Source organism: Acyrthosiphon pisum, chromosome A1 (genome assembly GCF_005508785.2).
Source record: "Acyrthosiphon pisum isolate AL4f chromosome A1, pea_aphid_22Mar2018_4r6ur, whole genome shotgun sequence".
NCBI classification, from domain to species: Eukaryota; Metazoa; Arthropoda; class Insecta; order Hemiptera; family Aphididae; genus Acyrthosiphon; species Acyrthosiphon pisum.
In genome coordinates this window covers 116,229,125-116,242,174 of record NC_042494.1, presented here as the reverse complement: position 1 = coordinate 116,242,174, position 13,050 = coordinate 116,229,125, and the positions used below count along the sequence as shown (strand labels likewise).

Genomic DNA, 13,050 nt, shown 5'->3' with positions numbered 1-13,050 from the left:
TGGGATATAAGCAGATCCACAGAATCTATTAAACAAACTTATAGTGCAAGACAAGCTAAAGCACATCAAAAACGTCAACAACTATTGCAAGACAAATCAACTAAAGTCCGCGAACTGCTTAAAAAGGTAATATTTGTAATTTATTATTTGTTAGATAGCCGTATTTAAAAAAAAAAATGCAGACTTAGAATTTTTTTATTCATAGGTTGGGGAGAGGAAAATGTTGCAGAGTCTTATTATTGATGAAAAAAGAGTTAATATTGATAAAAAGCTTAAACGTGCTGAAGAAAATCGTAAGTTACACTTACAACAAATTCAAAAAAAAGCACATGATGAAGAAGAAAAACTACGTGAAATAGCTTTTATTAATGAGTTGGAAGCACAAAATCGAAGGCATGATATTCTTACACTCTGGCAAGAACAAGAAGATAGATTGCAAACAATATTGGAAGAACGTAAACGTAACCAAGTACGAAAAGCTGCTAAAGAAGCAGCAGTTGAAGAACGTCTTAAAGCATTGGAAGCTGAACGCCAAGGACGTATCGAACAAATATTAGAAAGAAGGCGAATAAAAGAGGAACGCATTGGTCGAGAGCAACAAGAAAAAGAAAAGGAAAGACTTGAACTAGCTAGAGAAAAAGCTAAGGAAAGAGAAAATAAATTAACAGCTTTATATGCAGCACAATCAGCTAGTGCTGAAGAATTGCAAAAAAAAATTCAACAAAAACAAAAGGAATCAGCCAAGCGACATGAACAAAATATTGAACATATTAGGCAACGAGCTCTTGAGTTAGGTGTTCAGAAAAATGATATTGACATGGATAGATATTGCCCTTCTTGTGAAATATTGGTATGTATAGCATAAAATAATTATTCATAATATGCTATTATAAATATTTTTATACTTAGGATTTGTTAATGGGTTTTTAGGTACATAAAATAAATAATAGATTAACAGTATTTTTATAATAAATTTAAATAAAATGATATTTAAATTGTATAAATATTTAATACAATAAACAATTTTATAATTAATTATCAATTGCTTAATCTCACTACAGTTTTTTAAGAAGGTACCAATTAATAAAACTATTATTTTTGTAATAAATCCTAATAATAACAAGTTTAAACTTAAACAAACCATATACTATAAAACAATTTAACCAAGTTTTTATAAAAGACAATGTTATTTATTCAATATTCAAAATTTGTAGTTTGAATCAGTGATTGCTTTACATCATCACCTACGGACAAAAACTCATAAAGAACGCATAAAGAAAATTAGAAAACAAACAAAAGTTGAACATTCTGTAATAGATAAGTTTAGTCAAGATGTGAAGAAGAAGAAATTGAAAAGAGTAAAATCTTTTGATACCATTTCATTAGATACAAATGTAACTGATGAAAATAATGATAACAAATCAAAAATGAAGAATAACAGGAAACGATGTATGAAGTTACGACACAGAATTTTGACTAGGTAGTATAAATATTATTTTTTTTTGATTTTATATGATTATTTACATAGCTAATTTATAATCCTATAGAAGTAAAAAAATTGAAGATAATTCACCAAAACGAGATTCATCAGTGGACAAAACAACAATAGAAATATGTGTAAATTCTATTGTTAAACATCTGAATGAACTTCAAAATGAACAGTGGTCCAAAAATGCATTAAAAAACTTAGAAACAAAGTTACTATTCTTAGAAAAACGATCAAACGAAATTCCAGTATGTATACAAATTTGTTAATATTAATTTGTTTTTAAAAAATTAAAGATGTATACTTTTAATTTAATGATATCTCTATTATTATATAGATATTATTAACACTAAAATACTTCACAGGATATGAATATATTTTTTGTCATTTTATTAATTAATGATAAATATAATTTTTTTTTCTTAATGTAAAATTTATATACAATTTGCATAGATTATTTCATACAATTTTTGAGCTGCTGTATTATATAAATTAAAATGTAAACAAGAAATTTAGACTTATAACAAATTAGGGTCCTGGTTTGTATGTATTTTGAGTGCAATTTGATGGGAGTAAGAAATGTCGCGAGTTATTTAAGAGGAAGCGTACCCGTATGGGTTGTTTCATCTCACAACATACAACATAGCAAATTGTACGTCAACAATAATCCATATTACACAGTTATTTTTAAATTTAGAGTGAATTGACCCATGATAAAATTTAAAGGCAAGATTATCTAGGGCATCTCTGAGGATTTTATTCATATTATTATTTGTAAGTAAGTTATTATGATCATTTTAAAATTTACCGTTTAAAAATGGTCATAACTTGCTTCTTAATATAAATATCAATAAAAGCGTTCAAGATGCCCTTGGATAATAATCTTACATTTAATTTTTATAACAGGTGAATTCAGGACACATATTAAGACATGCAAGTTTATTAAAGAAGATGTTGAAGGATATGAGTAAAGTACAAGGACCTGAATCAATTAAACTAGAGTTGGGAGGCATGGAGATCTGCAACAAACTAATCTAATGATTAATAATGAAAATAAATATAAAACATAAAGTCTAATTATTTTACTATTTTGTTATTCTAGGTAAAAGATTTTCAATCATTAGTTTCTCGAAGTGATGGCTTGACAATTTTAAATAAAATACTATTGATGGGGTTGAATGAAGATAAGAGTACAAATACTTCGGAATTTTTGATGAAGTATGTTGGAAACTAAACTATAGTTTTATTGGCTTATTATATTTTTTATTAAAATGCCTGAAATACATTATACAATTGTCTTGATAATTTAATTAATATAATTATTTGTTTGTGATAATTGAACATTTAATATTCTGTTCACAGACATGTAACAAAGGCAAATAAACTATTTTTGAAAGTATGCAATCGTAGTGATGCCAACTCAAAGAATGTGATATTTTCAGAAAATATCTTTACTATTTTAGATTTACTTACAGCTGAATTAAATGTAATTATCATTATAATAATTTGTACAATGAATTAACTTAATATACTTAAGTACATTAAATATTTTTATTTTTGTAGAAAATTATACCTGATACTGGTGTTGAAAATAATTTTAAGATAAAAGCTCAAACTGATTGTGAAATTAGTGGACAGCTATTAGAATTATTAACGACTGTTTTTTTATCATTTAAAATTATCGACGAAGAAGACAATGAACATGTTCATGACTTGATCAGGTAATGATCAAATAGAAATGATATTATTATTTGTGTTCATCAACTATTTTGTATTTTCAGTTATATTTGTTATATTGGCATAATAGACAAGATTGTACAATTTTTCACTTTAGTAAGAGATAGTTACCCTGAAACCAATGGACATGTGACTGATTTTGTGGTTCATTGTTTATCCTTTATCGGCAGCCTTTCAGAAGTCAAGTAAAAAAATTATAATGGAAATAATATGTTCTTATTTATTTAGTTTAAATTATATAATATCATTTTAGCATTGGCAAGCCAGTTAAAAAGTTCACGGAAATTCTTAAAAACACTGAGCTACTAGGTGTGATGCCAGTCTTATACAGTGTACTGTTACGTGATGACTGCAGTGCTAATAGTCTAGGACCAACTGATTTATCTGCTGCCGCATTAAAAGTTACCAAAGCTGTGTTTAACATGTTGACATCAACTGCTAAAATGGATCCAGAAACATTCCAAGTAAGACGAAACAACACAAATGAATAGTTAACATAACATATTGTTTTACAAGAATATAATTTATTTAGTGTCCACAATGTGTAACACCTAATTTTATATTTTAGGAAGTGCTTAGAGCTGAAAGTTTATCAGTTCAATTCCGACATATAGCTAGATATTTGTTATGGTTTTGTTCAGAAAAACCAGAAAACAAAGATATTTTAAATGAGGTTATTGTTGCTGTTGGATATTTCACTTTAAACAGTTCTCAGCATCAAGTACTTTATAAAATGCTTAAAATACATCGGTAAATAAGTTATAAATTTATGTTTCTCCTATTTTTTAGTCAATGTTACAATCTGGACAATCACCAACGGTGCTCCAATTACTTTGTACGTTACCATTTCAGTATTTCAGCAACCCCACATTGACTTCAATACTGTATCCTACACTTTTGGCATGTTGTTCAAATAATACACACAACAGAGTACTAGTGGAATCAGAAATATGCTTTGATGTATGTGTTAAAAATATTTATGGATATTATTTAAAAATATTACAATTAACTTGGTAAAATTTAATATTCAAACTACATGATAATGATTTTGTATTTTTTTAACAGCTACTTGAAGAATTTCAAAAATCCACTCAAAATCAAAGCATTCAAATTATTAAATTGATTAAGTAATATGTCTATATCATAATTATTGTTTTTAAACTAATTAACTATATTCATCTAATACTTAAATAAACCATGTTAAGCTAAAGTAGGTACATTTAAGGGTCCACCAACAAGTGAAATTAACATACTAGTCTGTTAACCTTGTGATAAACAAATTATTATTCTGTTGGTATCTCTTCAGTATTTAATTGTGAAACTAAAAATAATACTAATATAAAATAATAATTATTGATTAAAGTATATTATGTTTTTTTCCAAAATTAATTAAAATTTTTTTTTTAGTTTTAGTGGTTTATTGCAATTTATTTAAATATATATTATGTTATCATTTTGTAGAAATATTAATATGTTAAAATAAAGTGGTTACTTACATGATTAAAACGGTTTAATTAATTAATTTAATAGTATACATCCAATAGAATTTTGGTAAATGTAATTGAAAATAATAATAATAAATAATTTACTATTATTAAATTTCTGTAACATCTACCTAGGTATTTTACAAAAATAAAAAAGAATAAGAATAATGGAATAATTATATTGTTTAAAGAAATTTGTGTTAACATTTTTTTGAATTTGATAGTATAGAAACAAAAATTGTATGAGTAAATTAAGTTATTTCTAACAATTCAATAATTTATTCTCGTAGGTATTGTGTAATAAAATTGCCATGAAATAATATCATATTATGTAGTATACTGACAATATATAGTTTTAAATATTTTGTTGATGAGGTATTATACTAGAACTTAGAAGACCAAATATTTCTTGACATTTTAGTATGTATCAAATCATTGTTAAAAATATTGATGCTGGTATTATTTAGTGAAATATCATTGATCAACGGTCTTAGCAATACCTATGAATATAACATTAACAGTTAGCTACAATTTGGTAAAAATAAACATAACTCTGAACTAATTTTTGAGTTGTGTAGATAGTTGTATGTATTAAATTTATGATAAAATAATAACCAATGCCATTGGCTAAGTATTTATGGTAGGTACATCAGTTCTAAACATAAACGTATTAAACAGTGGATGTTAGCTGGATTGTTGTGTTCAGCACGCAAGAAACAAGATCTCAGTAAAAAGTAAAAAGCACTCAAATAACAAAATTGTATCGTATTACTAAACTATAAATTATACAAAAATAATTTTACCAACATTTTAACTAAAAAAAATTGTATTCCTATAAAAAATTAATTCAATAATTAACATCCAAGTAATCCAAAATCAGTTTAAAAAAAACAAACAGGTACTAACTAGTAGGTAGGTACCAAAAAATATTTCTTATAAATCACATAAGTATACCTACACAATAGGTCAAATTTACTTTTGGTAGCCAATTATTAAATAAAAAACAAATATATTCTTTAAATGTCTAATGATAAACAGATTTGTTTGTAAAAATCCAAATTTGGAGTTTTTCAAAAAAAAAGTAGGTAATGATATTACTAGTCTAGTAATTTATTACATTATGATTTCATATAAAATTGAAAGACCCAAATTTGAAGCTATTAATATGCTGTTTTGTTATTTCCATTTCAAAGATATAAGCTTTTAAAGTTGAAAAAATGTTTCTATTCACCCGGTTTTACGGTACTCGTTACTCTCCTCTTCTAGTGATAGGTTAAGACTTTAAGAGGACGCTGTCGCTGTGTATTCATAGGCGCAACTAGACCAATATTTTTAGTGGTGCACAAATTATAAAGATTTCCTGTATAAATTCCCCTTAACACCGTATATGGTATATCTATTAACAATAATTTAAAATGTATATTTATGTACCTACCTATATTTAGGTAGTTGCACTTTTTCCTGAAGCGCAACACATACTGGCTCATTTTTAAATTTAAGCGTATTACAATGCGGACATTCCTTGTAATATTCAATATTGGGCACATACTCGAATGCTAGACGAAGAAATAAATTGGATGTAAATGCTCGATGTACTTGTTGGCGTTGTCGGTCATTTGCTCTGCGTGTGTCAACTACGAATCGACGCGCTTGTATTTGCTCTACTTGCCGTTGTTCATTGCGTTCAGCTCGTGCCTCTTGTGATTGAGATTTACGTAATTGCGCCATACTCACACGAACATACGTATAATAGAATTGGCTTTGTTCGTCTGTTCTTTGCGCTCTTATATTTCTCATGTTTGTAGCTGCATTTGTTCTATGATAAAAATTGGCACTCTGGCGTCTTGCTGGCATTTTTAATGACACAAACAAATAGAAAATATTCAAATTATTTATAATGATAAAATAATAATAATAATCAAATCCTATAACCCTTAGCAACCATTAATAAACAAAAATTTCTATAGGAAAACTCAAAATTTCTGTTTGAGAACCTCCCGGGGGTGATTAATTCCCTTTTTAAATTACCTAGCCTAAAACGTATTCTCAGACCTACTAAATATACACAGAAAATTTTATCAAAATCGGTCGATCCGATTCGGAGGAATTCAATCACTAATATTGTGACAGGACAATTTTATATATTAGATAATAAAAATATGATAAATATAATAAAAATAGTAATAGTAATAATAATTTAGTTATATTAGGAATGTGTTGAATTAATTTAAATAAGGATCGGGGTGATATAATACTAATAAAATAAAACTACTGTATGTTTACTCCTCTTGGTCTTATAATGGTATGTGACACATATACCTAAATCCCTCGGCTCTAGCAGCCTAGCTCGCCTTTCCAGAGGCTCAAACATACTAAAATCCAACGCTATAGTAAGCCGAAAATGTGCGAATGCCGTGCTACGACAAAATTAAAACCGGTTCAACATTAAATTCAATATATTTTATTTATATTAAAATATGTTTTATTGATGTATCTATATATAAATAACGAAAAATGTTATACCTACGAGAGAAGTGCAGTTTTCGCTGTAAGTACCGACATATCATATATACCGGCGTCGACTACAAATAATAGACGGTATGGTGTGATAATACGTGAAAATATTAAATTACAAAATTTCAGCTACGTCGCATAAAATATTCTATGCGGAGTCGTGTTGCTAAAATGGTATAATATGATCAATCGTGTTTTATCGGAAAATATAAACTATTATCTAAGGCCCCACGTAGACTATTTATGATCAACCGAATTATATTATAATATACATAATATATTACATACAGCATTAATTACATTTTTAAAAATTAACATATTTTTAACCATATACCTGTAGATTTATTGTTGTTGTAGACAGTCCTAAGTCTAACATTTTTTTAAAGTTGTAAACATTTTCTTAACGTTGTAAACAATTTTTAACGTTGTAAACTTTTGTATAACGTTGTAAACATTTTTTTCAAAGTTGTAAACAGTTTTCAAAAATATTACATTTTAAAGGGTATTGAAATTTTCCACTCCACTCCATTCAATCTAAATTTTAAATACTAATGAGGTGGTGCAGCAAACTGTGCTGATGATTTTTCTATTATTTTAGCCCAATTAAAATATGTAAACAATGTTAGTGTGAATAATATTTTGGACAACAATACTAGACCATCTAACACTGATATTTTAATTTCACAGAATGATTTAGATTTTAGGAGGTTCATTATCATTAGTCAGTAAAAATATAATAAAATATAAATGCGGTTTTTTATTAATAAAGAAGTGTCTGACTAAACATACCTGTGAGGTGTGAGAAAATTTATAGTATGGCCCATCAAGCTTTAGATGAAAATAACATATACTTCTATTTCAAGGCATATCAAACTGACAAATCTCTATTTGGTAGTTTGAGGATGCCAAATGATGATTTTTAGATTCTGAATGGAACGATGAATGTATTGATTTTACAATGATGTGTGTTTTTTTTTATTTTTTTTATTTTTTTTTTGTGTCTGTCATCACTTTTTAGGACAGAAAAAGTGCTTGGATTTTCTTCAACAGTATCTTTTTTGATAGAAAATTGAATCTAGTTGGTACTTTGGGGAGTCAAAAGTAAAATTTTTCCAATAGTTTTCAAAATCTGTTTTCGAGAAAATTTATTTTGGTTTTTGGTGTAACTTTAAAACGCATGACTGTAGATACATGACATTTTCACTGGTTGTTTATATTTCCATTTTCTATACATGATACAATTTTCAAAATATTTTGATTTATTTTGAGCTGTTTACGGACAATTTCAGTTTCCAATTTAATTAGTTTTTATTTCTATGAATGTCAATAAAACATTATTTGTTGAGTAAAAATACTTGAAAATGTAATACAAGGCTCCTACTATATTATTACAATGACATTTGAAAAATATTAAAAATCCTTAGTCACAGTTTTTTTTTTTGATTAGCATTCAAAGTTCAAAAATTGACAAAATATGGAAAAATCACGAAAATTTGCAAATTATTTTGAGTTAATAATTCGTAAAAATTTTTCTTTTTAGAACTAAGATTTTAAAATGTAATACAAGATTCCTTATAGGTTATTTTACCTTTATCAAAAAAAAAAAATGTCTATAAGAAACTCAAATTAAATTTTTATGAGCGTTTGAAATTCATATTTTTACAACATTTGATATTCACTCGATTTCTTACGTAACGATTTTCTTATTTTATTGTAATTAATAAACGAATGACTGTAGATACTTGAAAATTTCACTAATGTTTATATTAGAATTTTCTATACACGATAAAAATTTGAAAATAACTTGACTCTTTTTGAGCTGCTTACGGACATTGTCATTTTTCAATTTTTTTAATTTTTTTTTCTATAAATATCAATAAAATTTTATTTGTTTGGTAAAAATGTGTGAAAACTTAATGCAAGGCTCCTGATATATTGTTACAATAGCAGTTGAAAAATATTAAAAATACATAGGCACAATTATTTTTTATAAGCATTTGAAGTTGAAATTTTGACAAAATTTATCAAATTTAAAATTGAATAATTATTTTGTAGTTAAAAATTTATAAAATGTTCAACTTTTATATCTAAGGATTGAAAATTTAAAACAAGATTCCACGTAAATATTTAATTCTGTTACCAAAAATTCTAAGAAATACATAAGCACAGTTTATTTTTATAGTCATTTTAAGTTCGAATTTGGACGAAATTACATATTAAAAAACCTGGAATAACTATTTTAGTTATTTTGTTGTGATTGTATAATATTACTTGTGGGTACTTGAAACTTCTAAAGTATACTATTATATATCTATGATAGTACCACGGTTTGTTGTTGATGTATAACGCGTTACATAATGGATATTATGATATGATTAATTTGAAAATTATTAATAATACTATAGATAAGTATACCTAAATATGTATGTCCAATATCTATAGACTGACATACCGTCTCCGCTCAGAATCGTTTTTCTTATACAGTGATATTATATCATTGAATTCAAATTTAATACTATCCATTATACAGTGACCCACTTGTAACCTACCGTATAGCAGAGCGACATCCACTTACCCACCTTTTATTTTTTTGGAGGTGCACATTTTAAATTGAGGAGTGCACAAGTCCCCTCGGCATATCCCTATAGTTGCGCCATAGTGAGCATTGGTCTCCGTCTTACAAAATGTACAACATAGCAGAAATAATTTTTTAAAAAGAATTATTCTTCTTCGCGGGATAACTATACCTACTCACTCTTTAGTTAAAGTAGAATTACCAACATTTCACGATGCATAGGGAAGAACTTTATCTGTGTTGTAGCGTTTTTATTATTTGAATACCATGAAATACAATCAGTTTGAGAACATTACGTTTATTTTTTTTTATTTAATTATTTAAAAATTATTGGTTAGTGCTATCAAAAAATAAATAAAAGCGATACGATACAGATAAAGTTCTTCCTTATGCGTTGTGGAATTTTGGTAATTCTACTATAAATACAGAGCTAGGGAGTATAGGTAGACTGTATAATAATTTTATTATACTTTACTATATGACAATTACTGTCCCGCGCAAAACACGTTTTGCTATGTCGTACATTTGTAAGACGGGGACAACTTACACATGCGGGTGTAGCGACTGTAGCGTCCTCTTAAGGTTGCGGGTAAAAATATATTATGTGTTATAGAAAACCATTTTGATTTGGACGGTGTGTCGTGTAAAATGGCTAAAGTTAAATATTTTCCGATTGTTATAATATGCTATTATCGAGATACCGAGACTCGAGAGTACACTGTATCCAGCATATTATATGTCCACATTATTATTATTTTTTTTTTAACTAGTTTAATTTATTATAACTGAATGGAAAAAAAAAATGAAAAGAAAATTAACGACACGGCAAGATAAAAGTTTTATTCTGAACAACAAAGTCATTGTTTCACAAACTACCTACTCGGCTATTTTTTTCGGTAGGTGAAATTCAATTGTGTTAAGTGGACCCAGGTGTTGTAACTTGTAATCGCTTATCTCACATAAATAATTAAATACGGGCGTAATTTTAGCAAAACTACACACTCCCCAGTTCTCTTGTCCGTAAAAACTCCGCACGTGATCATAATTGAAAAATATGGTCTATTTAAGGGGTGACTTTGTATCTAACTTTACTGAAGAGTTTGAAGATTGAAATATTGAATTCAAGTTTTTTGAACATAAAGCTGTTATAGTTTACTTGCCTACATAGGTAGATTAATTATTTAAACTTTATTAAAATGTAAAATTAATTAATAGGTTAAGTTAATCTATAGGTACCTATATAAATATCATTCATAAAATATTTTAATATAGTTTTAAATCTATAGTATCTAATATCTATAGTTAGTACTTAGTAGCCATTTAACGTAGATAATATACAATCATTCCGCAAAAAACACGTTTTAAAATAACACGTTTGAGTTGTTTTAATGATTTTGTTGCAATTTAAAAAGGAGTGGAAAGTGGGTACCTACCACTGCTGTACAGTATAAATAGGTAAATAGAGAGGTGATTGTAATGGACATGCTAAATTTGAATTCAATTATATAAAATCATTGTATGCAAAAAACGCCTCTGGGCGAATGTGGTCTGTCTTACATATTATGTAGGTACATCTAGTTATAACTTATAATATTTCTAAATGATTAGTTTTATGTTTAAAAATAATTAAAACGTCTTTTTTTCAATTAATAGGTACCTATTTTTTTTTAGAATCGTTGGACTTAACAAAGGATAGCTATATAGTAATAGGTACTTAATATAAAAGTATTTAACTACAACATAATTGAGTATTTGGGTATTGGCGTGCCTCTCAAAATATAACCGCTAAGCTTGAATTACCTAAGTAGGTATAATTACAATTCATTATTCAAGAACATTTTCAATTAAGACGTGTTTGTATATTGTACGTTGATTGTAGGTATAATACATAGGTACCTATATTATGGCTATATAGTATACCGTTACCGGTTTACTCGTAACACGTAGGTACACATAATAATAAAAATAAAATACTATGATAGGCTATTTGAAATCAGGCGAAACATTGAAATTACAAATTCGGACTACGTAAAGGTAAAACGGATACGATATAATATTATGTACGGATAGGTGCAGAGTATAATAAAGTGCATACTCTAGTACCTACAGAAAATGTAAATTGCCGGCAGCCAAGTTCCCACAGGGTAGCAGCGGTAACGGCACAGGTGTCTCCTCTAGATGGCCCCGTGTTTATACATAATACGTTTCACACATCATTAGCGTCCGTATATTGACAATCATATAACATTATTATTATTATTATTATAGCCTCAGGGCTGTTAGATACTATATAATATGTATATATAATATGTTCAACGGTCGTAGTGCATATTGTTATTAATCGAGTAACATGCACAATTTGTACCGAAACATTTCCTCTTTTCGAACTTACGTGCTGCGGTACCTATATAATAATATATATTGTTACAGTTTATATTATATACATGTATTGTATACATATTATACACACCTAATTCTGTTGTATTATATTATATGTCTGGGGTCGCATCCGGTATGACAGTTTTTGAGCGTGTGATTTTTAAATGTTACAGGTGCAGGTCAAGAGTTATTTTAATTTGTTATTTTAGCGAGGTCAGTTAGTGTTTTAGTTTATAGTATTATTGAGAAATTACTATAGTTTTTAGAATAAATTATTATACAAATTTTAAAATAATTAACGTGTGTTATTTGATTGTTCAGATAAAGAACAACCGTACGTATTAATAGGTATATGCAATTTGTTCTTTATAAAAATAATATAATTAGGTACTACAACTATGTAAAATGTTATTGCTATTATGAAATTAAATGATTTAAATAGTAAGCGACTAATAGTCGTGTTAATCATACGTCATAGGCAGTATTAACTTTGTATAATTTCACTATTTTTATACTTTACGAATTGACGATCGCCATCCTGCTGGTATCCTCTACTAGAAATGTGGGAATCATCTTTTACTTTTACCTATAGGTACACCAAAGAAAAACGAAATAAAAATTGATTAGCACATTACCCATACATTTTTTTTATAAACGTATAGAGACTACAGAGCTAATAAAAAGATCATTTATATTATTTCCTCTTTGTACAATTTGTGAGCTACTATTATCTATGATATGCTTTTGAAATAATTTATTAATAAAAATAATAATAAAATAAAATTGTGATCGTTAATTGCTATATGTAAACTCGTACAATCCATAGAATTTGTTGGTTGTAAAAACTTTCATTAAATATTTTTTAATAATATATG

General features: G+C 27.2%; 1 protein-coding gene across 1 annotated transcript in view; it reads left to right on the top strand.

The window, feature by feature from the left end:
- The window catches only part of LOC100167739 (S phase cyclin A-associated protein in the endoplasmic reticulum), a 7,302-nt gene extending 2,690 nt beyond the window's left edge, over positions 1–4,612 (top strand). Inside the window, exons 6-17 of the mRNA XM_008184111.3 lie at positions 1–126; positions 206–850; positions 1,215–1,480; positions 1,548–1,734; positions 2,589–2,704; positions 2,849–2,972; positions 3,050–3,207; positions 3,268–3,408; positions 3,477–3,687; positions 3,792–3,944; positions 4,013–4,183; positions 4,289–4,612. Of these exons, the coding sequence (XP_008182333.1) occupies positions 1–126; positions 206–850; positions 1,215–1,480; positions 1,548–1,734; positions 2,589–2,704; positions 2,849–2,972; positions 3,050–3,207; positions 3,268–3,408; positions 3,477–3,687; positions 3,792–3,944; positions 4,013–4,183; positions 4,289–4,354 (2,364 nt within the window). The 3' untranslated portion in view covers positions 4,355–4,612. The remainder of the gene's footprint in view (positions 127–205; positions 851–1,214; positions 1,481–1,547; positions 1,735–2,588; positions 2,705–2,848; positions 2,973–3,049; positions 3,208–3,267; positions 3,409–3,476; positions 3,688–3,791; positions 3,945–4,012; positions 4,184–4,288) is intronic.
- The last annotated feature ends 8,438 nt before the right edge of the window (positions 4,613–13,050 follow it).